The sequence below is a fragment of the Carlito syrichta genome, unplaced genomic scaffold, assembly GCF_000164805.1.
Source record: "Carlito syrichta isolate Samal-C Ts95f unplaced genomic scaffold, Tarsius_syrichta-2.0.1 Scaffold143138, whole genome shotgun sequence".
Taxonomy (NCBI): domain Eukaryota; kingdom Metazoa; phylum Chordata; class Mammalia; order Primates; family Tarsiidae; genus Carlito; species Carlito syrichta.
In genome coordinates this window covers 164,105-186,604 of record NW_007087234.1, presented here as the reverse complement: position 1 = coordinate 186,604, position 22,500 = coordinate 164,105, and the positions used below count along the sequence as shown (strand labels likewise).

General features: G+C 56.0%; 1 protein-coding gene across 1 annotated transcript in view; it reads right to left on the bottom strand.

The window, feature by feature from the left end:
• Positions 1–22,500, bottom strand: part of LOC103251589 (immunoglobulin superfamily member 21) — a gene marked incomplete at both ends in the record, with an annotated part of 107,149 nt that overhangs the window by 29,885 nt on the left and 54,764 nt on the right. The window contains one exon of the mRNA XM_021708624.1: positions 12,762–12,883. Coding sequence (XP_021564299.1) covers positions 12,762–12,883 — 122 coding nt within the window. The remainder of the gene's footprint in view (positions 1–12,761; positions 12,884–22,500) is intronic.

Sequence of the window (22,500 nt, the reverse complement as noted above, 5' to 3'; positions counted from 1 at the left end):
GGCTGCCGGGGAGGAAGGCTCTGCCGCAGAGGGAAGCTCTCCCAGCTCTTGGGCAAGCCGCTCCCTTCTCTGGGCTCAGCCGGGCCCCAGCAGTAGGCTCTGAGGTCGGTGCAGCGCAGGATGGCTGCAGGGATGTCGGGGGCCGTGCACGGGCGTCTTGCGGACGGCTTCAGAGGATGGTTCCACATTTGGATAGCCTGTCGGCTCACGAATAGAGCACGCCTCTGCTGAGACCCGGTGCTGGGCACCGATGACCTAGAGATGGGGAGCGGCGGGTCCCTACCCTTAAGAGGAAAGACCCACTTGGTGATAGGGGCCCCAGACAAAAGACCCCCCCAGTTGCAATACCCCAGTGCATCACCAGAGGGCAGCAGACAGCTGTGCAAGCTCTTCCCTCCCCGGGAGCTAGGCTGGTGAGGGAAGGGTGCATTTTGGGAGTCCCAGAGGCCTCCCTGGGGGCGAATAGAGGATGTGCTGGGTGGGTGGAGGCGGCTGCGTGTGGCCGCTGTGGACTCAGCAAGGCTCACCTCCGTTCCCTGCCTCAACGGCCTCCTCTAGCCCAAGATGCAACCAAGAAGCACACAACCTGCCCCCATATTGGAAGCACGGCCCTCCTTGAAGACCCCGGGGCTAGATGCAGGGTCGGTGCTGCAGGGAGGATTCTGGGTCATGGACAAGCTCTGAGCCGAGGTGCAGGACTGCGCCAGGGGAAGGCACCCTGCCTGCTGTGTGTGCAGAGCGGAAGACGTCGCGCCCGGACGGGAGCGGGGCATGGGGGTAAGAACGCCAGGGGAAATCAAAGACTGAGGGTGGAGGAACACAAGGAAAGCACCCCCTTTTACTGGCAGGGCCGGGGCCTGGAGAGGCGGCACCATCCCCTGTGGACGGCTAGTCCCTGTTCCCTCGTGGCACTGGGCCCCGGAGAGCTGTCGGCCCGGCCTGGGCTGCTCACAGCCTCGGTGAGGGCCGGCGGACAGCTGCAGCCCAGCCTGAGGGGCTCAAGTGGGACGCAGAGTGCCCTCGGCACGGCGGACAGGATCGATTCTGCCTCCGGGAGAGGGTCAGGGCGGCTGCTGGGCCTGGTGCACGACTGGGCTTGGAAAAGGCAGGGAAGGGCAGGTGTGCCCTGGAGGAGAGGCCGGGACATGGGGTCTGAGAGCAATGCCGGGAGGGGGAGTGAGGACGCAGCCGGGCGGGAGGACGGGCGTGGGGAGACAGGGCGGTGACCGAGGCCCAGCAACCGAAGCGCGCTCCAGTGAACAGATGTCTCGCAAGTGGATGGAATTGACACTGCCAGCAGGTGGCAGAGACGCAGGACACCGAGTCCCCCTCCCAGGGCCAGCAGGGGACACCACCCGCTCTCCTTGGCCGTGGCGTCCAGGGCCTGGACCTGCCCGGTCTTCACGGTGGTGACCGAGGCTGGCAGCTTCCCATGTGAAGGCATCAAGCACTGCGGGCCAGATCCCTGTGTGTGTGTGTGTGTGTGTGTGTGTGTGTGTACGCACATGCATGTGTGTAGCGGTGGGGAGACAAGGTCACACGCCAGTCTCCCCCACCATGAGACCCAAGTCTTCAACGCCTGGCTCTGACCCCGTCCCGGCACAGACTGGACCCTCCATTTCTGTTGTTGGAAGACTTGCCCCCTATGGACCAAGGACCCAATAAGTGGACATGGTTCTAGGGGCCCATGGAGGGCCACGGCTGGGGTGTCAACCCAGGCTTCACACTGCACACGCTGTGTGACCCGGGACAAGTAACCACACCTCTCTGTCCTTCCATGCCATCCTCTATACTACAGGATTCAGTGAGTCTGAATCCTGCGGAGATCTGCGCTCCGCAGGTTAAGCCAGATGAAGGGAAAGAGTTCTGCTGACTGCTTGAAATGATAATTCCACATTTGAATGTAACCCAGCATTCAACAAACTGATTCAACAAACCCTTCCTGAGGCCCTGGGCGTCGATCCCAGGCCCTGGGCTGGGGACTGGGGACTCAGAGATGACGAAGACAGGGTCCTGGCCCGAGAGACAGGACCCCAGAGGAAGGCTGATGGTGGATTCTGGCGTGGTGGGCAGAACGTGGCTTCAGGGCTGACACGGGGGTGGCCCCTCCCCTAAGCAGCACTCCGGCCGGGGGAGGCCTGGGACTGTGTCCGAGGGGGGTTTCTGGCTGGAAAGCGCGGGCACACGCCACCCCTGGGGAAAGTGCCCCGGCCAGGAGCTGGAGAAAGAGCCTTTGCGCCTGGCCCTCCCCGCCCTGCAGGCAAGGCCTCACGTCCTGAGAGGCTCCGCCCAGGGCCTGGCACGGGGCACGAGCCGCTGTGACTGCTAGCTGGTGACTCGTGGTGGCTGCCCAGGTTCTGGAACTGGTCAGTGTCTGTGAGGTCGCTCGGGCCTCAGGGAACGGGCTCTGAGGTCACCCGCTCTTCCGTCATCTTCAGACCAAAGGGGTCTGGCTGTAGGGGTCTTAGGACAGACAACTGCCTGTCCTTGGACGGCTCGAACCGTCTGTGCCTTGGAGTTGCTGTGGAACCCTTTGGCCCAGTCTGCACTTAAAAGCAGGTGGACGGCGTTGTGTGGAGCCGAGCTTTCCAACGCTCACTGCTGATATTTTAACCTCAGAGACTTTAGAAACACAGATTCCCAATTCCCCAGGCCCCCGGCTCCAGGCTGGAATCGCATCACATTCTGCCTTGGCGGGGCCCAGGAATCGGTATTTGAAAGCCACCTCCAAGGCAATCCTGATGCAAATGGTGGGTGGACTGGCCTGCGGTGTGGACACGACCCCTGGGTGGCTTGTGGCCCAGGTACCACGCGCCACTGAGAATGCCCCGAGTGGCTGGGAGGAGAATTGCAGTCCTCTCTGCTCAAAGAATCCCCGGGTTTGAGCTGGTGTCCTGCCTCCTGCTGGGGCTGAAGCCTGGGGCTTTTCGATTCCCAGGCGACCCAGAGGTATCATCTCTTAGAAATAAAGTGCTGAGAAGGGCTTGGGTTATTCCTATCGTTCACTCACATCCCTGGATGACTTCTGGGTGGGAGAGAGGGGAAGGGGTTTATGGACCGCTCGTTCCCTAAGGGCAGGGCCTGTGTTTGTTGACGTCTGCCCGGTGTCCGGCACCTGCCCAGCACCTGATGGGCATTCAACGCGTGTTTGCTGGGTGGTCAAACGCATGAACACACGAACGAATATTTCAGGTGCCAGCAATGAATGAATGAATGACCATTTCAGGTGCCAGCAATGAATGAATGAAGGAATGACCCTCTCAGGTGTTAGGCTTATGGTATTTTGATTTTAAAAAGATCTGTGGCTCCTGATAACAGGCAGAGGGGCGAGGGGAGCTGTGGGATTCAGACCCTCAAATCCCCGAGGGCCGGGTGGCACTCTTCTCTGTTCCCACCGTGAAGCGTGAGTTTGGGCTGCAGGTGAGTAGACAAGATGGCAGAAGAAACTTGAACTCTCCAAAGGGAAGCGAGCCCTGTGCTCTTTGCACCAAACAGTGACTGTGCCTGTTTAGAAATCAAACCCATTTGTTTTCCATCGAGACAGATTCTAGAGGGCTCCTGCTTGGAAGCCACCGTCTTCTCCCCCAGAGGGGGCCTGGGCGCTGGGCACACGCGGTGTCCCTTGCCTCGGGCATCTGCACCGGTTTCTCTTTGTCTAGAGGCCACTTGGCCACCTCCGCCACGGCCTCCCCGGCAACCCTGATTCATCATCGCATTATGTCCGAGGCTTCCCGTGACAGCCATCACTTTATTACTTGAATTGTTAGCTATTTATCTTCATGTTTTATCTCCCCTTTCTCTCCTTTCAGTCCACAAATATTTATTGTTCCTCTCTAAATGCCAAGTGGGTTCCGGGTTCCTGGGATGAAAAAGATAAAACCCGGCCTGGGAGGAGCTGCACAGCCACCTTGCACCCACGGCTCAGGCCTCGCACACCTCACACGCCCCCTGTGCACCGGAGAGTGTGCAATGAACTGACGTGTCACAAAGCCATAAAGGAAGCGGCATTCCTTTCAGCATCCTCGGCCCTCGGTTTCTCTCTTCATCACTCGATCTCTCCCGCACCCCCTTCCCCCCATAAATATGAACAGGAAGGTGCTGGCGAGCCATGACGCCCTCTGTCCATGCAGGCCCGGCCATGCCCCATCCAGCACTTTCCCACCACATGTGGCTTTGGGGGGGAATGGCGCCTCTTCATGGGATGTGGAGATCGGTCCCAGGCTCTTCCGTGGAGGGCCTGGCCCCATCCTCTCTGCTCAGTGACCAGGGAGGCTTCACCCACAGTGCATCGCTATGCACCCTTGCTTTCTGTGGCTTCTGGGGCTGAGAAGGCCATTGAGTCTCCGAGTTCCCTGCCTGTCCTTGCCGGGCCGCTGGCGGCTCCCAGATCACGCCAAGCTCCTTCTCACTTCAGGGCCTTTGCACTTGCCACTCCCTCGACCTGGAACGCCCTTCCTGCCACCAAGCCTGCAGCTGGCTCCTTTTTACACTCTGAATCTCACTGGGATGTTACCTTCTAGCTTCCCGACTCCACGACCCTCAACCTCCCCTTCACACAACGGTCGCCCTCCACATCCGTGGGCTCCAGTTCCATGGATTCAACCAACCGCAGATCAAAATATTTGGAGAAAAAAAAAGTAACAATATGATGATTAAAATGATACAAATAAAAAACAATACAGCATAACAACTATTTACAGAGTATTGGCATTGTATCGGGTGTTATAAGCAATTGTCTAGAGACAATTTAAAGTAAATTACATGTAAATACTGCACCAGTTTATATCGGGGACGACAGCATCGTGGGTTTTGGTGTGGGGGTCCTGGAGCCCACCCCCTGCGGATGCTAGGGGCCTGCCACACTGCATTCCTTTCACCATCCTCATCACGCCTTACGGCCATTCTCTCCTATTATTCTAAACATATTTTCTTTTTGAGTTGGAGTCTCACTCTGTCGCCCAGACTGGAGTGCAGTGGCCGCTGTCGGCCACCACAACCTCGCCCTGCTGGGCTCTGGCGGTTCTTCTACCTCAGCCTTCCAAGTAGCTGGAACTACAGGCGTGTGCTACCACGCCCGGCTAATTTTTGATTTATTGTAGAGATGAGGCCTCAAGTTGCCCAGGCTGGTCTCGAACCACAGGCTCAGGCCATCCACTCGCCTTGGCCTCCCAGAGTGCTGGGATGACAGGCTGGGATGACAGCCACGGAGCCTGGCCTCCAAACATATTTTCCTAGTCTCTCTCCCACCCGCCATACCAGGTCTGATAACATCTCCTCCACCATCTTGCTCTCATCACTGTCCCTGACACTAGCCATTGACTCCTTTATGATGAATGAATGATGCAAGTATGGGAGGAGGGCAGGGGGCCTCGGCGGCTCCTTCCTAAGGTGTCTTTCATACAGCAGCAGTGAGCAAGGCGTTGAAAGCCCCCCACCACCGTGTCCACACCAACGAATTCACCCCGCAGACACTTACAAATCCCCCACGGGCTGGGGCGGGGGTGCGGTACGGGGGGTCTGCAGGGATGGGGGTGAAAGCATCAGACCCAGTCCCTGTCCTCATGGGGCTTTCAGACTTTGAAGACACAGCTTGAGGCAGTGAGCCTGAGCAGTCAGGACTGGCTTCCTGGAGGAAGCAGCACTTAAGCTGACAGGATGAGGAGAACACTGTTGGCAGATGGGGGAGTGCACTTACCCCCCCAGGCTAGATTTCCCTCACAGTGAGCTAGGACCAGGAGAGTCTGCCCGGGTTCCTCGTCATGTGTGTCCTGAGCAGATCGCGTGGAATGGGGGGTCTGCTGAGGCACCGTGTGTGTGTGCAGGAGGGGTGACTGAGGCCCACTGTGGCTCTCCAGGCCTCCAAGGAGGCCACCGCTGCCATGCGGGGTGGCCAAGTCTGCAAGCGAGGAGGTTCGGGACACGCTCCCTAAAATGGTGCCTTGGCATGAGCAATATTTGTATTTTTTTATTTTGGATGAGGACATTATAAGCTGAAGGAATTTGAGCAACAGCAGCTTTGGGAAGGACTCTCTGACCATCCCATGAAGCAGGTCATGTGACGGGTGCCCTCCCTGAGCCTGGAGCAAGGCAGCATCCTTAGAGATGCAGGGACTGTGACGCCTAGGGGAATAGCAGCGTGCGGGCAGGCCCACGGCTCCCCACTCCTCATCAAACTGAGAAGAACAGCACCCGGTTTCCACCACCCCTTTGGTTCCCCTTTCCTCCCACAGGCCTCCACGCCACGTAAAACTTATGTGCACTGCATGTGCACGCTTGTCCCTGGTTAATCCATCTTTCCTTACAGGGGCCCCAGCCAGGAACCTGGAAGGGCAGAAGGAAAAGACCTTTCCTCCTTCCACAGGGGAGAAAGCATTTCACCCACCACCAGCCTTCTCCCGGTGGGGACATCTGGGGTCTGCCCGGGCCTGTGCCTGGCCCAGGCAGGGGACCAGGCAGGGGAGGGGGTCAGAGGGTGGGTATGAGGGACGACAGATGTACGGGAGGCCAGCAGGGGCACGGGCACCCAGATCATGTCCACTCTCCACCTCAGGTGACCCCAGGAAGCAGGTCCCAAGACAAGGATGTGGGGGCGAGGGGTGGAGGTGAGAGGGTCCCCGGAAGCCAGAAGAATGAGTGGGAAGGGAGAATGAGCCGGAAGAAGCCCATGCAGGGGCATCACAGAGCTTATCCTGGGGGCTGAGCCCCGATCCCAAACGCTGGGAGAATACTCATCCCAGTTGTCCCATGGGAGGGTCCAGGGCCTGGAGGTTCACCCGACACATCCCATCGGTCACGGGTCCCAGGGGACATCCCTTGCTAGGCCCTCCCCCATCTACCCAGTGTGCAAGCCAAGTGGCCCTGAGAGGACCCCGCAGAGAGCCAGGGACACTGGTCTCACCAGATAAATAAGGGGTCAGAAGCTGTGGTCAAGGCAGGATGACCGTTTGCCACACCTGCCTCCTCCCTACCATGGACGGCTCCCTCCCGGCTCCCAGGTCTCCGCCAGAGTGCCACTTTCCTGGAGGCCAGACCTGAACCCTTCAGCTGGACGGCACCCACGTCCCTGTCTTCCCAACACTGCCCCCACCGCCCTTTCATCTCAGGGTCGCCATTCGAAGTCACACCGTGGTGGACCATGGGATGATGAGTGAATTCTGTCTTGTCTGTCTCCCCCACTAGACTGCTCAGCCCCGCCACAACTCCAGCAGGTGATTTGAAGGCCGGGCACGGTGGCTCATGCCTATAATCCCAGCACTTAGAGAGGCTGAGGTGAGAGGATTGCCCGAGTCCACAGGTTTGAGACCAGCCTGGGCAACTTGGCAAGACCTCGTCTCTACAGTAAATCCAAAAATTAGCCGGGTGTGGTGGTGTGTGCCCATAGTTCCAGCTACTTGGAAGGCTGAGGCGGAAGGATCGCCGGAGCCCAGTAGGTGGAGGCTGCGGTGGCCATGAGCATACCAACTGCGCTCCAGCCTGGGCGACAGAACCAACTAAAAATATATATGTATAAATATCCTTTGAAAGAACACGTGTCAATTCCAACCTGGGAGTTCTGGGTCCTGAGGCTCAGAACTAGAAAGGTGTTTAATAGATGGGCCTCCGGGAAGCCCAGAGGGGCAGGGACCTACCCAAGGTCATGCAGCTGGGTCATCATCCCTGCACCTTCCACCCCTCTGGGGCCCCACCAGCAGGAGAGAACGCTCTCGGAGTCCCCAGGGCTCCTTTCTGTCACCCGGGAAATTTCACCACCAATTCTTGGTAATCTCAGCCTCATTCTCTCCCCACTTTCCCAGCTGAAGAGAAAGCAGCTCAGACAGCTGTGGAGCCGGGACTCTCTTGTTGAGATGCATTAATTTGTAAATAACTTCATTTATATGTAAATGCGGAGTCCTGCACCCCACTGCAGGCCCTAATGGGGCCACGCAGCTTCCCCCAGTAGGCGGGTTGGGAGCTCCGGCAACCCTCCCTGATCCCTTTAGATCCCAACGTGTCTGCTCCTTCCATCCTTTGCCCTTGGTGTTCACCCAACAGGACGGCTCAGCTCTCTGGAGTGCTCTCTGCCTGGGCGACCACCACTGTAACCAAAGCTCAAGGAGAACGCTGGGGAGACCTGGCTCCTGCATGGGGAAGTAAAGAGCACTGGCCACGAGTCCCGAGTGCTTAGGTCAGTGTCGCTGTATCACCTTGGGCAAGTCTCATTCCCTCTCAGGGCTTCAGTGTCCTCAACGGTACAAGGGAGGCAGCATGGTGGAGAGGTAGAAGGAGACGGTCTGGGGTCTGGTCGGGTCCCTTGGCCTTGCTGAACTGTGACGCCTCCTAAAATAAAATCAGGGCTAGAGAAAATAATAATAACAACACCTTTCTGCATTCATGGGGTTGTTTGCGACGAAACAAAAAGGTAAAAGGAGGCTTTATGAGATTTGTAAAAAAGTGAGTTTGTTTTATGGTGGGGGACCAAAGGTTGTTCTAGGCAGTGACAGCAAACATGGTGACCACACACAGGTGCTTCACCCGAATTCCCTCATCGGACCCTCAGGAGCCTTTTGCTGTTGTCATCTCCTTTGGAGGTCAGGAAACTCAACCCAAGAGTTCACTAACTAACGCAAGGAGGTGGAAGAGGCAGGATTTGAAATCGGGCCTTTGAACAGAAGTGGAGAAACATCCCATGCTCGTGGATTGGAAGAATCAGCATTGCTAAAATGACCAGACTACCCAAAGTAATCTATAGATTCAGAAAACAATCCCTATCAAGCTACCAATGCCGTTTCTCACCGAATTAGAAAAAAAAATCCTAAAATTCGTATGGAACCAAAAAAGAGCCCAAATAGCCAAAGCAATCCTAAGCAAAAAGAGCAAAACTGGAGGCACCACATGACCCAATTTCAAATTATAATACAAGGCTGTAGTAACCAAAACAGCATGGTACTGGAACAGGAGCAGACACATGGACCCATGGAATAGAATAGAGAACTCAGAAATAAACCCAAATACCTAAAACCGATTGTCCTTTGACAAAACAGACAAAAACATATACTGGGGACAGGACACCACATTCAACAAAACAGGACTGGGAAAATTGGATTGCCACATGCAGAGGAGTGAAACTTGATCCCTACTTCTCATTATACATAAAAATTAACTTAAGGTGGATTAAAGACTTAAATGTCAGACCTGAAACCATAAACATCCCGGAAGAAAACCTAGGAAAAAGTCTTCTGAACACTGGCCTCGCAGAGAATTTATGGCTAAGAGCCCAAAAGCACAAGCAACAAAAACAGAAATAAACACACGAGAGACTTAATTAAACTAAAAAGCTTCTGTACAGCAAAAGAAATAATCAACAAAGCAAACGGGCAACCTACGGAATGGGAGAAGACATTTGCAAACCGTGCATTCGACAAAGATCTCATATTCAGAATCTCCAAAATGTCAAACAAATCAGCAGGAAAAAAAAAAAACCCAAAACAAACCTAACCCCATGAAAAAGCAGGCAAACAACACGAACAGATGTCTCTCAAAAGAAGACAAACAAATGGCCAACAAACACGAAAAAAAAAGCTCAACATCAGGGAGACGCAGATTAAAACCACAATGAGATGCCACCTTATACCAGTCAGAAGAGCCACCATAAAAAGTCAAAAAACAATAGATGCTGGTGTGGATGCGGTGAAAAGGGAACACTTATACCCTGTTTGCAGAAATGTAAATTACTACAACTGCTAAGGAAATCCGTATGGAGATTTCCCAAACAACTGAAAGCAGATCTACCATTTGACTCCGCAATCCCATTACCTGGGATCTACTTGAAGGAACCGAGGTCATTATGCAAAGGAGACACCTGTACCTGCATGTTTATCGCCGCATAATTCACAATCGCAAAGATGTGGAATCAACTTCATCAACACCCATCAATGATCAGTAGATAATGCAAATGTGGTATGTACACGGGGGGGGGGGTGTCAAAAAATGGGTACACATTTTAAGAAAAGTTATCTCTGTATTCCTTTTCGAAGTTGAATTCAATTACGGTCGCGATGTGTAGCAGGATATTCACTCCAAAGACGGCGTGAATCGAATGAGTGTTAACATCACCACGTGACAGGCAGGAAAGTCATGGAAAAGGGCGGGAGCACAGCTGTCGTTCAAGGAGCACAAGACCACTTTGAAGTATATATGTATGTCGTGGAATGCTATTCAGCCATAAAAAAAGAATGAAATAATGTCTTTTGCAGCAACTTGCACAGAATTGGAGAACATCATTCTAAGTGAAGTAAGCCTGGAGCGGAAAACCAAGCACTGCACGTTCTCACGCATACGTGGGAACTAACGGTCTGAAGAGGCATGGAGAATGATATCGTGGACACTGGAGAGTCAGAAGGGGGAGGCCGGAAGGGCCCAGGGAAGAAAGATCACCTATCAGGTACAGTGTGTACTAGCAGGGGGTCACTTACAGCCCAGACTTCCTCACCACTCTACAATGCAGCCATGTAACCAAAAACCATTGGTACCTCTAAAGCGCGTGAAGTGCAACAAACAATTTTCACCCAAATTCCACAACAGTTGTACAAGGCCAGTCATGCTAAGCCTGCGTGTGAGGTGAGGAAGCCCAGGCAGAGAGACAGGTTAAGGTTCTCTCTGTAGGCAGTAGCCGAGCTGGGATTCGAAGCCAGGTCTTCCCGAACCAGAGCTGTCCTCTTGATGCTCCAAGAAGCAGGAGAGCCTGGGGCTCAGGGATGCTCTGGGTGGTCCCAGGTTTCCTTCTTGGCTCAGGAATTCGGGCCAAGGAGTCACGTTTTTGGCAGTGGGTGACCTGCTGGGGAGAGGCTTCTCAGGGACTGTGGCGACCAGGCCAGGGGGAGTTTCTGAGAATCTTGGGGATGATCTGGGCGCTCACTTGGTACAAAACCATCTGTAGCTTCCAGAAGAGCTATTTTCTTCTCCAAAATGAGTTTTGGTCTCCTTTTCATCTTGATTGTCACTGGTTTGTCTTAGATGAGCTTTAATATTTTAAGGCGCCCCAGTTCCATTTTAGAAGTGGGTACTGGGGACATCATATCTAGATGGATGCAGACGTTGGCGCGGCCACGCACTCACCTCTACATACACCTTCGAGCCCACATCCACAGTGGGGCCCCGGCACGGAGCCCAGAGCAGGGGAGGGCCTGGCATGTCCCCGGAAGCACGCCCACTCCCCACCAGGCGGCTTGTGAGGATCAAAACGGAAAGAGGGTATGGAAACGCAGGCGGGGGAGGACCTGGCCGGATTCCCTGGGCAGGGACAGACGCGCCCTTTGCAGCCTTCTTGTCCCATTTACTAACTTCACCCAGGAGGAAACTGAGCCCAAAGAACCAGGGGGTGTGCCGGGACCGTCTACTCATTTTGCAAGTGTCACTGTGCACCCACTGGGCACCAGGCCCCGGCTGGAGGGCCGTGGATAGCGATGAAGGGGGAGCACAGGCCTCGTCCTCCCGCCCTCCCGTGCTGGAGCCTGGCCCCGGCCTCCTCCCGGGCAGAGTCTACAGACAGCGTGGCACCGGCGCTCACGGGGACTTTTGCAGCAACTCAATGGAGTTGGAGAGCGACATCCTAGGTGAAGTCATGCAGGAACGGAAGACCCAACACCGCATGTTCCCACTTGCACGTGGGCGCTAAGCTCACAGTCGGAAAGGCACCCACGGACCACAGTGCCACAGAGCGTGGTGCCACGGCACATGCCCACGGGCCTGTGTCTCCAGCAGCACCTCCCCGGGTGTCCAGCGCTGCCAGGTCCTCCTCCAGTTTGGGAGCAGACAGCGTTTTCCGGTTGGGTGCCAGGCAACGCCTCTGGCTGTGCCGTGTGAAGGAATGTGTGTGCAAAGCGGTGCCCATTCGGTGTCCGGGTGAAGCGACTCTTCACGAGTGCAGGGGACCCCCTCTGAGGAGGTGTTGCAGTCATCCAGCTCAGGGGGAGTGGTTCTGCTGGGGTGAGGGGCCCTACGGAGGGATCTGCTTGAGTGGGGTTCTGAGGGCTGATGAGGAGCTTGCCAGGTGACCAAAGGGAAAAAGGCCCGATCTGATGAAGGGCCAGCGTGTGTTAAGGGCCAAAGGAATAAAGTGGGATTGGAGTCTTTTAGGGAGCCTGAGGGAGGGAGGTGGAGCCACGGGCACCCACACACCTAGGAAAAGGCAGGCCCTGGAATGGGATCTCATTGCTTGATTCTGCCGCCTTCTGGAAAACGGGCAGGGCTAGAAATAGCAAGTGTCCCTGAGCTTGAGAACGCCTCCCTCCCCTCCTTGCCACTTCCGACCTGGGAGTCCAGGTGTGTGGGGCCCTTATGGCCTCGGAGCCCACAGGGAATCGGACGGCAGGATGAGCTGCATGGGCTTCACCTCCCAGCTCTGTCTTTCCTGGCTGTGTGACTCGAGGCACACTGCTCGCCCTCTCTGGGCCCCCGTGTCCTTGCCTGGAAACGGGACTTAGAAAGCCCACCTTGGAGGACTGTGGAAGGACCTGGCTGAGGGGGCCAGATGGTGGGGGGACCCTTCCAGCTTCTGCTCTCCAGGAGACGACCCTCCCTCCAGGGATGGATCCCACCCCTACAAGCAGAGCCCCCAGCTCTGCTGTCCAAGCCCAGGAGCTCCGAGGGGTTGACAAGAAGGGGCCGGAGAGTGCCCCTCCTGGCAGCCCTCCCCTCATGGTGGACTGGCACACAGGCCCTCCACCCCCCAGCCCCTCTCCCTGCCTGGGCCCCCTTCACAGTGGACTGGCCCGCCCCCTCACCTCACGGTGGACTGGTACACCAGATCCTCCCTCTTGCGATAATTCTCCATGTGTGAGTAGTTGGTGGAGAACATGGCGTCGAAGGTGAAGATCTTCTGCTTGATGGTGCCACCGTCCGTCACCTGCCACAGAGCACAGAGGCAGCCACAGGTGAGCGCCCGGCCAGCCCCGGACACCGGGAGCCCCCGCCCACTGCAGCCCAGGGAGGCCCCGCCCGCTGCATGATCATCTCTGTCATCCCCAGAGCCCTCCCTGAGGAGGGGCGGCCATCCCCACTCTGCTGACTGTAAACCGAGGCTTCCCGAGGTCCTACGGCCCGGAAGGAGCAGAGCTGGCTCTCCCGCGCACCAGGCGATTCTGCCCCTGTGACCAGCAGGACTTGGGGAGCCTCAGACAGGACCAGGGGGTGTGAGTGCGTTCACAGTCAGCCACGGGGTCACAGCCTGATGCGGATGCCTTCCTTGGCCCGAGGAGAGAAGGCATGGGGGAGCAGACTAGAGGGGCAGGGGAGCCGGTGGCCAGGGGACAGTCACGGGGTAAAGGTCTCACGTGGAGACAAACAAGCTAAATTGCAAGAATCTCAGATAAAAGCTCCAGGGCTGGGAATCACAGGGGAGCCCAGAGAAGGGACAGCCTCATTCTGGAGATGGAGTAGTCACAGAGGGCTTCCTGAAGGAAGTGATGTTTTAGTTGCCTCCTAAAGGAAGTGTGGGAGCCAGCCTGGCAAAGGGTAGGAGTGCTTTCCAGGCAGCAGGAACAGCAGGTACAAAGTCCCTGTGGCAGAAATGAGCAGTGCATGCTCAGGGCAGGTTTCCTGGAAAGGAAATGGAATTAGGAGACGCTAGGAAGAAAAATGTGGCCAGATCATGGCGGACCTCAAGGGCAAAGGGGCGTGTTCAGATTCTATCACAAGTAGGTGGCCTGGAGGTGGGGATGAATTGAAGAACTGAAGTGGGCAGGGCCAGAGACAGGGGGCCCTGACCCATGGGTGCAGACGGGATCGTGTGGGACCCTCGCCCTCCTCGGGCTGCCCCGGGGACGGGTCATGAAGGGAAGTCGTGAAGACCCCATTTCACCCGGGAACAGGTGAGGCGAGGACAAAGCCGGGGTCGGAGGGCAAAGGCTGTGTGGGGGCGTCTCGCCGTCCCAGTGATGACGAGCGGACCCAGGGGCCCCGTGCTCCCTCCCCCACCGCACCCCAGGCCCGGGGCCTCCAGCTAATGAAAGTGTTACTCCACAGAGCAGCAAGGTATGTGTTGTCACTGTTTCAATTATTTATCTGTTTACTCGGTTGCAGTTTTCCGCTTGTCTCAGCAACTCTATTATAGACCGGGCGCTCGCGGCCTCGCGCGCCCAGCTGGGCTCCGCGCTAACGGCCTACAACCCGAGGCTCATGCCTGGGCCTGGAGAAGTGGAATTAACTCCCTGCGGCTCTGCGGGGAGGGCCGGGAGGGGCAGTGTCTCTGGGGTGCAGGGGAACTGCTGGAAGCGCTGTCTCCAGGCAGAGGCGGGACCGGAGCGCGGACCTGCCTGGCAGGACAAGCCAGGGCCCAGCTGGGTCCTCTGTGCACATCTGCACCAGGTGGGCGCGACTGCATCTGCTGGCCTAGGTGGCGCTGCTTCCGGCTTAGGGGACACGGACTGCGTGCCATCGGCCAGCATGTATTCAGCACCAGCCGTGTGCCAGGCACAGGCCACATCTGTATGGGTCACCCTCCACAGACTGCGAGTTCTGGAAAGAGTAAGGCGGCCCCTGTCAGTACCGGGGATGGTTAGAAACCAGATAAGGCCTTCACAAGCTCTGGGACCCTCGGAGGGATCAGCGGTGGGACTTCCCACTGCACAGTTTCTCCTTGGCCCCTCCCTAAGCCTACGCCCCTCATCTACCCTCGGGCCTGACTACGGGCATCTGTGTCCCTCGTTCCCCCTCTGGGCTTGGTGCTTTTTGATTGTGTGCACCTGTGCAGTAGGGCGCAGGCAGCACACGCCTCACCTGCCTCTTCTGAGCCCCAGGCCCGGCTTCTGAAACAAGATTGTGAGAGCAAACGAAAGAAGAGGGAAGAGGCAGAGAACCAGCTAGAAGCTGAGGAGGGGGCGGGCCGACTCCGCTCTCCTATCAATCTGTGACACCTGCCCCTAAACCCCTGGCTTGACTCGGCATCCCGAGTCATGACCCACAGAACGCCCTGAGCTGACTATGTCCGGCCTGGCTAGGGCTCCAGGGTGGGACGAGGCTGTGGGTGGCTCGACTGCCCTAGGGGTCAGAGTTTTCACCCCACCTCTCAATACCCCAGCACAGGTGGAGGCCAAGGCCATCCCGGGCTCCCTGCCACAGGCCCCTCCTCACTCACTGGCCTTGCCCGTCCCCTCCTCACTCACTGGCCTTTTAGGGCCGCCAAAGTACCTTTAAGCCAAGGCCGTCAACTGGGGGTCGATGTCACCTGCCCTCCCCATGGAGGACATTTGGCAAGTTCAGGAGACATCTCTGGATGTCACACCTGGCGGGAAGGGGAGGGGGATGGATACTGGCATCTAGCCCATAGAGGCCAGGGAAGCTGCTGACCATTTTACGATGTCCAGAGCTGTCCCCAGGGAATGACCTGGCCCCACGTGTCAACAGGTCCCAGGCTGAGAAGCCTTTCTTCAATCCCATCACATCGTGTGACCCCACAGTGTCCCTGGGGAGGATCAGAATAGGCGACAATTTTCCCATTTTGCAGATGAAGAAACTGAGGCTTGGAGAAGCAAAGGGATTCTGCTGGGGCCCCACGGGGGTTCTCAGCCAGTCTCTGGCTCCCTCCAGGTTAGGAAAAGGCTGTGGTGGGCTGAATGCCCCTTGGCATCCCCTTCCGCCCCCATCGGCTGTCTCCTTAGGAGGCTTGAGGAGTCTTCTCCCAAAGTCATCTAAGTGGAAGGTGTCCTGCCCGCTTTACGGGCAGCCTGTCTCTGGGCCCCGCCTCCCATCAGGTGCTGCCTTTTGATCTCCCCCTAAAATGCTGCAGCCCTTATCGTCCCAATCTCAAATTTCACTCCATTTTTTTTATTACACAAAAGAGAAAAAATCTGTCGGTAAAACTGTCTCTTCAAATTTATTCGCCGAGACGGAGGGTTTTATTACTAGGAAAATACACCCACACCCCACACGTCCACACACATCCCCACACACCCCAGATAAAGCGCCGAAGACTTATCTGAGTCGTAAATCGCTGCTTCGGGCTGGGGGACAGGGGAGTTTCAAGGACGAGCCTAGTTTGCCTTTGGTTTTATTTACATCTTTTGCTCTAGGGCTGCGTCTGGGGCCTCCCCGACTGCCCGAGGAATAAATAATGCTTTTGTGAACCTGACTCAGGCAGCCGGAGACACGGGTGGATCTCAGCTCCAGGATGAGGGGTCTGGAGGACAGGCCCCCACCCCAGGCCGCTCAGCCCCCATCCTGACCTCTCTCAGCCTCGGGGAAGGGACGGGAAAAGGGAGTCCAGGCCTCCCAGGTCCCGGGGGGGCGAGTAGCTATCTACAAGGAAGGTTTCTACCATGGCTGGTGGGTAGAGGCCCAGGCTGGGCAGGAGAGGGGTTAGCGTGGGTATGGTGGGTGTGCTGGCCGGCGCCTTCCCTTCGATTCTAGAAACATTCTGATGGAGTGTGAATGCTTGTCCCTTTCAAATGTCGTGCTGGAACGCATCCCCTAGCAAAGGAGGCAGGGCCTAGTGGGAGGTGTTTGGACTGTGGAGGGATTCCTCATGTGTGGCTTGGTGTCCTCCCGAGGTGGCTATTTTCAGGAGTTCACCGAGATCTGGCTGTTCAAAGGAGCCTGACACCCCCCTCTCTACCGTGTGACGCGCCCACTCCCCCTGTCTTCTGCCACCAGTTAAAGCTTCCCCAGGCCTCACCAGAGGCCCAGCAGATGCTGGTGCCAAGTGGAATCATGAGCCAAATAAACTTCTTTTCCATAAGTCACCCAGCCTCGGGTATTCCTTTGCAGCAGCACAGAATGAACGCATACATATTTTTCCAGGCCTGAGACATGCAGCACTGTTCCAGGCCCCATGGGAGAGAAGTAAAAAGGAATTCAGACACCATCACAGCTCATTGGTCTGGTGGGGGAGGTAGATGGCCCACAGTTGACTGAGAGGCCAGAGTCAGGAAGAGGATGGCTGCAGCGATAGGTATTTGCCAAGTGTTAGCCAACGATGCTCTGATGCTTGTGCAGGAGACAAGAAGTTTTTTGGAGTGAGGGAAGATCATGGAAGGCTTCCTAGAGGAGGTGAGCCCTTTTCAGGGAGTGCTACATCCCAGGCTGGCCCTTCCTGACTATGGGAGACTTTTGAGCATGAAGCAAGACCAATTTCCCCCATCCCAGTTGAATTCTTGACTTCTCTTGCTAACTTTGTGCTCTTGAAGAAGTCATTTCACCTCTCCTGTCTTAGTCTCCTCTTCTGTGACGTGGGAATAATGCAACAGACCGCCTTATGAGGATTAAATGAGATATGAGGCTTGTCAAGAGTACCTGGTGAGTGGGAAGCATTCAATAATGGTGGCTATTTTCATAAGTCCTGACCCTTTTCTGGGTCACCTCTTGTTCTGTGTTCCTTCCTACCCTCTAGGGCTGGGGCTGGAGAGCAGACAGCCTTTTTCTGAAAAGCCAGGGGATGTAGGACATCAGCAAACAAAAGAAGAGGGCCTGGACCCAGGAGGAAGGGAGCAGGGAGGTGCTGGGGCACCTCTCTCCTCTCAGAGGAGCTGGGAAGGGAGGCAGGCCTGGGAGCCTGCTAGGAGTCATCATAACAGTCTAAACAGACACAGGAATGCTCTGAGCAAGTCCTTGGAGGTGGGTGGGTCTCAGAGGCTGTGAGTGGCTCCCATGGTGCTGTGGTGACTAGGGACCTCCAGGGCAGCACAGACGGACAACCACAAAGCTGATGGGGCAGACAGTATGAGCTGGCCCTGAGGGCGTGTGGACCTCCCCTTCCTCGAAAGAAAGGTACTTCTGAAATAAGTTATTTTTATTATTATTTAAGTTTTTTTGAAGAGACGGGCTCTCACAACATTGCCCAGGCTGATTCTGAACTCTTGGCCTCAAGTGATCCTCTCACCTCGGCCTCCCAAAGAGCTGGGATGACAGGCATGAGCCACCATGCCGGGTCTGAAATAAATGATTGCATTCACTCATATTAACCAAATTTTTATTGAACAAGTAAATGGGTCCTTGAAAGGGAGCTACTCCTTGAATATAAGCGCCCTGAGGGCAGGATCTTTATCTGTCCTGTTCATTGCTCTGTCTCCAGAGGTCAGCACGTGGTACTCACTCGATCAATATCTGAGTGAATGAATGAGTTGAGTCCTTACCATGTGTCAGGCACTGGGAACAGCATGAAGAGCAGGGGCAACACTCGTGCTGCCTTACAATACAAGCTGGCCCCAGGACAGCCTGCCGCCGCACCCTGATCTTTCTGGAGGAGCAGTCCAACCCAGCTAGAACGGTGGCTCAGACAATCCCTGATGGGATGTTCTTACTTAGAGCTCCCAGCATCACGCTTTTCTTGCAGGAAAACATCCTGAGCGTGCAAAGGTCACACCCAGACCAGACAGAAGAGGCTGTGCTGTGCACATGTCCACACTCAAGCACCACGTACTAACCAGCATCCACACAGGCTGACAGTGTCCCCCAGCCCTCACGTCCTCTGGGTCCTTGGGTTCTCAGGACCGTGAACTCCAGGAGCTGAGTGTCCTGGTGCCGACTATGATGCTGTGGTGGGCAGGGATCTGGCACTTGAAGGGTTGCTGGATTAATGAACTACCCCAGGAGACGTGTCATCGCCCCCATTTTGCAGACGAAGGAACCAAGGCCGAGAAGGAGGCACGTGCACTGCCTAAGGTCACACACACATAGCAAATGGTGGTGCTGACCCCTCAGGATGGACGAGTCAAAAAGAGGGAGTGGGAGATCTATCTGGGGGTTCGGAGTGTGGGAAATATGCAGGGGTCACACAGCTCTGGATTCAGATCTCAGCTCTGCACTCAGTTTATCGCTGTGTGATGTTGGAGAGGTCTCCGTGCCTCAGTTTCCTCATCTGTGAAATAGGAAGGACTGACCCTACCTTGAAGGCTCCTGAGTGAGAATCCAGTGCATAAGAGTGAATGCTCAGAGAGCCCAGGGGACTGCTTGGCACAGGCGGTGAAAACAGTGACAGAACCATAACAGTTCACATTCATGGCGTGCCTCCTAGGTGCCAGGGGGTGCTTGCAAACGTCAGCTCATGCCACCGTAAGAGAAAGTGTTTAACGCATGCTAGCTATTATTTAATTTTACTTATGTCCAAAGCAGGGAGATTGTTGGGGTGGGCAGACTTTGAGGATGGTGATAGATCATAATAGGTTCTGAAGAATGGGTGGACAGTGGCTCATGCCTGTAATCCCAGCATTTTGGGAGGTCAAGATGGGAGGATTGCTTGAGGCTAGGAGTTCGAGACCATCCTGAGCAACATAGGCAGACATAGTCTCCACAATTTTTTTTTTCTTTGAGTTGGAGTCTCACTCTGTCGCCCAGACTGGAGTGCAGTGGCTGCTCCCGGCCACCACAGCCTCAAACTGCTGGGCTCTGGCGATCCTTCTGCCTCAGCCTTCCCAGTGGCCAGAATTACAGGCATGTGCTACCATGCCCAGCTGATTTTTTGATTTATTGTAGAGATGAGGTCTCGCTGCCCAGGCGGGTCTTGAACCCACGGGCTCAGACAATCCACTCACCTCAGCCTCCCAAAGGCGTGGGATTGCAGGCTGAGCCACCGAGCCTGGATAATTTTTTTTTTTTTTTTAATTAGCCGGGCATGGTGGTGCACATATATAGTCCGAGCTATTGGGGAGGCTGACGTGGGAGGATTGCTTAAGCCCAGGAGTTTGAGGCTGCAGTGAGCTATGATCATGCTGCTACATGATCCTGGAGCAGGATACTCCTCTAAAAAAAAAAATGGGTGGCTATTTTCTTCCCCATCCTGACAGCATCTCAACCATGAATTCCCCCAATGACCACCTACACAGTGTGGAAGTTTCTGAGAAGCAGGAAACTGAGTTCTAAGTACCAAAGGTTGTCTCTGCCCTGTTCCCCTCTCTGGGCCTCAGTTTCCCTATATGTCCCATGGAAGCATGGTGACCTCTAAGGAGCCTGTCTTCCTTGATTGCCCAGGATATTCTGATTTAGAACAGCCAGCCCTAGAGACCACAGCTTCTCATGCCCCTGAGGCTGCGGGACCCATCTCAGACCCCAGCTGCCTCCCCGCGCCCTGCAGCAAATCTGGCGGCAGGCCGGGTCACTTTTCAAGGGGAGCTATCAAGTGCAGCCAGTGGGCTTAGTCCAGCCAGCAGCGCAAGAGCCCACTGACCAGCCCGACTTTTGAATCTGAGAAACAAATAAGGCACCAGCTTCAGCCGCTTTCCCAGCATCCCTGGGTGCCGTCATCCGAAGAAGAAGAAAAAAGAGAGGGGGGTAAAAAATCCCCCTCCTCCACCCACCCAACCTCCTTGTCTTTGTGTTCCACAAAACCAATTACAGGTTGGAAATAGCTGTAATAAACCTGATATCCCACTTACAGGCCAATCCCGCCGCGGCTGGGAAGTATAATAGTGGCAGAGAGGAAACTGCTGGTATATTTTGCCGGAGCTGTTTAAATTGCCTGCCTGCATTACCCCAACTCCCCTCTGGCCGGGCAGGAATTGGCTCTCCTGGAGCCCAGCAGCTGAGGTCTCCGGGTCCGGGCGGCGAGCGGGAGTTTTTGCAATGAGGGTTTTCATGAACTGCTTAGGTGTGGAGGGGTGGATGGCCAGGGGAGTGTGTGTCGGCCCGGCACAGGTTCAAGTCCCAGCCCAGGCAAGTCATGCTCCCTGGCTATAAATGGACAAAGGCAAGGCCTGTCTGACAGGGCAGCTGGGGGAGAGGGGAGTAAACTGGACAACACAAGTGACTAGCGTGGGCTGGAAGGAGGCTCAGGTCTGCTACAGGGGGTTCGCTCTCTGGCTTTGGGCTCTCAGGCAAGTCACCGATTGTCTCTGAGCCTCAGTTTCCTCCTCTGTACAAGCAGGGACATTGAGCTTATGCCCCAGAGTTGTTAAAAATATGAAAAGAAGCAAATGTGTGCAAAAGCATCTTGTGAGATGGGAAGGAAAGTGGACACTGCTGATGGGTGTCCTAGACTATGGAAGGTGACAAAGAGCAAATCTAGAAACTTCTGCCATGCCACTGTCACTTAGGAGTCTCTTGCCCATCTTACTCAACCCCGGGAGTCGGGCACAGGGACTAGCACGTGGGTGTGCTGAATGCATAAACAAGTCAGGGAATGCAGGGACAGACTCCCAGTTCACCCGCGTGGACCCGTTCCCAACCCAGCCACTTAGAAAGTCAGGCGCAAAGATGGCGCCAGGCCAAGGAGCCTTCATAAAAGGTTGGCTAAGATCAAGCCCACCCCAGGGCTAGGGCTCGAGCCGTTCGTGTGTCTGTGAGTTCGTGTATCGACAGAGCTCACGCGCGCTCACCCCTGGATTTGAGATGCGAGCTTCCCGCTCCTCCAGAAGAACCTGAAGCCAGGAAGGTAGGCCTGCGTTTTGCTCTGTGTTGTGTCCCCAACCCCTGCCACAGAGTCTGGGGACGCTCATCCCATCATCCAATTTTTTTTATTTTTAGAGATGAACATCCTTTCTTACAGATGCAGACACCGTGGCCGGACAAGGGGTGCTCCTTGCCCAGCCTGTGCTGCTGGGAGGTGGGGAAGGGGTGAGATTTGAACCCGAGTCTGGTTCTGAAGTGACCAGGGGGTAGAGTCAGATTAAGTTTGGGGTACACGGCATGGAGAGCAGGGGGAGGCCAAGGCAGGGGTGCCCACGGAGTGGTGAGAAGCATGCAGGTGGAGAGGAAGCTGCTACCTGACGGCCTGCCGGGCCACAGAAGGGCGAGGGGGCTCCTGGCTGTCTTGTTGCCATGATGACCCGGGACCACTGTTTCCTAGGCCTCCCTGCCCACCTGTTCTCTACCCTGAAACCGCTCTTGCAGCTCCGAGGCCCGGGAGCCGGGCCAGAGGAGCAACCACAGAGAGAGTGGGACAGGCCCTGCCCTCCCCGGGGGCACAAGGGGAACAGGATGCCAGGTTCCCAAAGACTAGAAGGAGGGCGGCAGCATCCTCCTGTCAGGTGCCACCCACCAGCCGGGACGGCCGGATCGCACCCCAGCTCTGTCTCCCTCGTGAGACCTGGCTTCTGGCAGGGCTAGGCTCGAGGTAATTGGCTTCCCCTGGTGTGTGTGGGAGATCCGGTTTTGACAGAGACAGCTGGTGTCATAAATTGCCTGTCTCATCTGGTTACTGTGTGATGGCCGACAGCAGCTCAGGGCTGGGGCTGGGGTGGGGGGAGCGTGGCAGGCGGGGGAGAGGCTGCCTCATCCTCTGGGCCCCGCACCCCTACGTGGGCTGTGGCTCCTGCAAGTGTGAGGAGTGTGTGCCGGCGTGGACCGTGGCACCAGCGGCAGGGGGTGAGCCTGCTGTGCTCAGGGGGGTGCGGTGTGCACACGTGTGTTGGTGGGGATGAGTGCACAGTGGGTGTGCTTCCAGGCAGCCTGCAAGGGCAGGTGTGAGCTTGTAAAGTCGTGACGGGGGCGTCCATGGGTAGTTCCAGATGTTTGCACTGGGAAGACCAGAAGGGCTTGGGGAGCGTAAGACAGACTGTGCGGACGTGTTCTGGGGTGTGTGTTTGGATTCACAGG